We start from the raw sequence: 4176 nt of genomic DNA on the forward strand, positions 1-4176 counted from the left end.
AAAGAGTGAAGGGGAAAGTCAGGGAAAAGCGAGGGGGAAAGCAAAACCTTGGCGGTTCCAGATACCTCGGGCACAGAGACTTAATTTAACTAAGCTGAGCACGGCTTCCTCCACGTTTGAAAAAGCCAAACGGGATCATAAATGGACAAGGGCCCGTTTGTCTACCTCTCTGGCAGTGTGGATCATCACAGCATGGATCTTTTAACACACACAACGCACTGCTATTAGTCTCATTAGCTGCATTTTATTTGTACATTGAAAGAGTACATAGAGGTGTCAGTAGCACAGACTGCATCAGCTCCTCTTTACTAAAAAAAGCTCAATATATATACAGCCTTAAAATGCTCCCCCTGTATCTAGCACACTGTATTAAAACTACGCTTATATAAACTACAGTGTTTTACATAGTTGTATGTATTTTAGGATATAATAAAAACTACCAGGTGGCATGTTCTGTTATCCTTTCTCACTGTCCTGATGATCTAACTGTTGTAGTAAATTATGGATATGCATAGTTTATTTATTACTTAAAACAATTTCTGTTAGAGAATATAGGCTATGGAGACAAAACTGTTGTATTTGGAGATGCAGAAAGTATTTTTGATGCTTTGTGGTTTCTGTTGTTAGGGCTGCATCCTGCAGCTTTTCCTTTGGAGCAGCAAGAGCAAAACAATGCTCTTCTTGAGACACTGTTTAAACCTGAGAAATGTTCCATAACCCCTTTTGTTTATCAGCTGGGGCTCTTTTGCTCTGCCTCTTAGCTGCCTTGACCTCTCGTGCACTAACTCAGCAGGACAGGTGAGCTGGCCTCCCTGAGCCTCCAGCTCCAGTCTCCTCCTGAAGCTGGGAGTGGTGCTGAGCTGGGCTTTCTGACCAATCAACATAGATACTCAGCAAAAGCAGCAGCCTGCACACAGTTCATTTTACTCACTTTCTTCTTGTTGTCCTGTATGAACAAGCTAGACTCCTATGGATCACTTTATCCTCTTTATTAAGCCTGTCTCTGCAGAGACCACTTTAATTTATTTCAACATGATAGCCAAGTCTCAAAATCCCCTTGGCTCTTGAAACAGTACAATCCGCTGGTATTGGATACATGAGCTCTTTTCCTCCACCAGACAAATGAAAAAAAAACAACAAAGAGACTTCCCACAACACAGTTTAAAGAAACATCACTTGCCAGCCATACCCACTTCAAAAGTAAACTGGGAACATCATAAGACATTGCATTTGCTGGCAGACATAGGAAACATCTTCATTTTTGTCAGATTTGTTAGCTTAATCCTTGGAGAGGTATTGCTAAAACATGCTGCAGAGGGTTGGTTTGCATCTACTGGTCTGATTGAACCAATGGGACTGGCACAGATTTGGGATTTGGAAGGCAGCGTGTAGTAATTCAGATGGCTGGCTGGGCTAAATTGCCCAAGTAACTAAAAATAAAACCAGGTTGAGCACCTCTAGCAAAAAAGAAGTCCCATCATTTAAAAGCAGAATAAGATCAGTTATGTCTCTGACAGTAATAATTTTATTTCATAGCAGTGAAGCAAACACTGGGTAAGGCTGTGATGTTCCAGGTCACTGGTGGGTTGACTCCTCAAGGGAATCTTTATGAATAATCATCTTCTGCAGCACTGTTCACATCTTGGATGTTGGAAAGCCTGTGGGAACATCTCTGTTTATGACAAGAGACCATGTTTCACGTCCAAAGTAAAATCACGAAGCTCACTTGGCACAAAGATGGTGAGCTAGCCCTGAGTATGAAGGAATAAAGGACAGTTTCCTTTGCTTAGCCTGCTTTATGCAAAACCTCCATATTATCCACGGCAGCAATGCAGCAACAAGACATGATAAAACAACCCAATACAGTATGTGGTATGAAAACTTACCAAAAAATACCATCTAAGTGAACAAACAGGCCCTCTGATAGACAACTATGTTGGACAAGGACAGTGGAGAGCCTTTGCAGGAAAACAGTCCCTGTCACCCTGACAGAGGCTCTGCATGCCAGGACTGCCCTATTTAGAATGACTGCCTTAGTCTGTAGCCACCCAAAACACCAAGGCAGCACGGTCTGCTCACATCCTCCTGTCTAACCTTTAATGGCTTGGCAACTTGGCAAAAGCCTGGAGCTACCAAGGGGAAACCCTTCTTGGAGCAAAGGCTGGCTACAGCCTGAAACACCTCCAGCTGCTTTGGTTCCAGAAGGTTTGCTGGCACTGAGGTCATATTTAAACCTCAGCCCAGAAGGATTCTGCAGATACAGCTTGTGGCGACCAAAACCCAAACTTACTGCTTGTGAGCTGTGCTGAGGGAAGAACACTGGAGGATAAATCATCTCATGGTGTACAGATGACCTATAGCATATAACCCTTTTTGTGGGCTGGGCTATTTGTTAAGCACAATTTGTTGCTGAAATAGTGATTAATGTGAAAAAATGGCAATAGATGTTGACTTTCCCTTTAATCTACAATAAATTAAAATTATGCCTCAGTCTTGCAGTAAACCACAAAGACAGATTTTTACAGACAGACCTCAAGAAACCAAAATAAAGTGTATTCTGGAATGCCACTGGTCACCTTTAGAGTTCATCAGCAACCACGAAGAAGTAGCTGTAATCTTAAATAAACTACTAACAGGTTAGTTTAAGAGTCAAGATAATTTCTACGCTTTGTATGGCTCTTTGCTTTCTTTATGAGATGTTCAATTCAAGGTAGGTTTCTGGGTAAAATTTAGCTCATTCTCTTAGATGTCAACATTAATCCTAATGCAGTGCAGTCTCCTGTGAATGACTTCAAATTGAAGAGTCTCTCTGAAAAAGGATGAAATAGACATGTCATGCAGTAAGCAAGTAAATGCAATCCCTGATTAATATGCAAATTTGAAAAGTTCAGAAAATGTCATCATACTTCATAGGTGCACCCTATTTTTTGAAAGGTCTTTTCCTGTTTTGTTTGTATATAAATGCCATTCTACATGAATCTCACTCCAGCAGCTTTTCATAAACTCAGGTCGATGATGATATGTTCAAATATTTGAGTGTTTCCTTTAAAACTAGAGGCAAAGAAAAAATCTCTTCGATCGGTTGACACAGCTGTGAAAGACCGTGGTGCTTGCACATAGATTTCTTTAAATAATCTGAAGATCATCTTTTCACCATCCCACTGGTAAATCTGGGAAAAGGTATAGTCACTGCCCAAGGCTAGGTAGTAGTTGTTCTTGAAGGAGAAAGGCTGCAGCGTCATGGCTCCTCGGGATGGAAGAGCCTGTATCTCCACAAACTGTTTGCTATTCCATTTCATAACTCTGGAGTCACCAATGTATCTTGTCAGTGTGAGGTACAGGTTGTCTTGCATCCTAAAACTCTTCACAGACAAGACATCTTCCATGTTGGGGATTTCACTGTGTGGGACAAACTTTTTGGAAGCTTTGTTCCACTGCAGTATGATAGGAACCTGCGAGCGGCTAGAGAGGATTAAATGTGATTTCCCATCTATATCAAGAAACTCAGCATCAGTGTCCCTGAACCACTCGTGAAGGGACTGGTATGAGTAAAATCCTTTGTTATTCCACTTGTACACTGTTGACAAACCTGCTTTAGAACTATCTGCTATGACAAAAAACATTTCACTTTCTATCTCAAAAAACTCTATATCGTTTGGCTTGGAAATGCGAGACACTTCGATGTCCTGGAATTTGACAAATTTTGTCCAGCTTTCATCATACTTGTAAATGTGTGAGCCACCAAAGAGCTGTGCCACCACCACAAAGACTTGGTCACCAACAAGAATGGCTTTACATCCCACTATGGACTGACCTATTGCCCAAAGGAAAAAGAAAAAAAAAAGAAAGCACATATATTACAAAGTACTCTTTAAACCACAGAGAGATTATCAAATCACCCCTCCTTTTTCAAAAAGTCTGAACCATCTTTTAGTTTTGTCTTCTGCTACATGCCATCAGAGCTGCTTTTCATGCTTTTTTCCCCCCAATAACTGGAAAGATAATTTCAAATGTTGGAAATGACACACCCCTCAAGGTGTGCAAGTATGATAGACCCTAAAATGCTCATTCCTTTTAATCTGGAATACTTTATCTATATGTTCAAACACATGCCCCATAATATCCAAAACAATTATTTAAGCCAAACTTTATTATTCAGAAATAACAAGAGCTGTT

At 40.7% G+C, this 4176-nt stretch overlaps 1 protein-coding gene across 1 annotated transcript in view; it reads right to left on the reverse strand.

Moving 5' to 3' along the window:
• Nucleotides 1-2642: 2642 nt before the first annotated feature.
• The window catches only part of LGI2 (leucine-rich repeat LGI family, member 2), a gene marked incomplete at its 5' end in the record, with an annotated part of 16610 nt that continues 15076 nt past the window's right edge, over nucleotides 2643-4176 (reverse strand). Inside the window, one exon of the mRNA XM_010007295.1 lies at nucleotides 2643-3814. Within this exon, the coding sequence (XP_010005597.1) occupies nucleotides 2997-3814 (818 nt within the window). The remainder of the gene's footprint in view (nucleotides 3815-4176) is intronic.

Source organism: Chaetura pelagica, unplaced genomic scaffold (genome assembly GCF_000747805.2).
Source record: "Chaetura pelagica isolate M959 unplaced genomic scaffold, ChaPel_1.0 scaffold261, whole genome shotgun sequence".
NCBI classification, from domain to species: Eukaryota; Metazoa; Chordata; class Aves; order Apodiformes; family Apodidae; genus Chaetura; species Chaetura pelagica.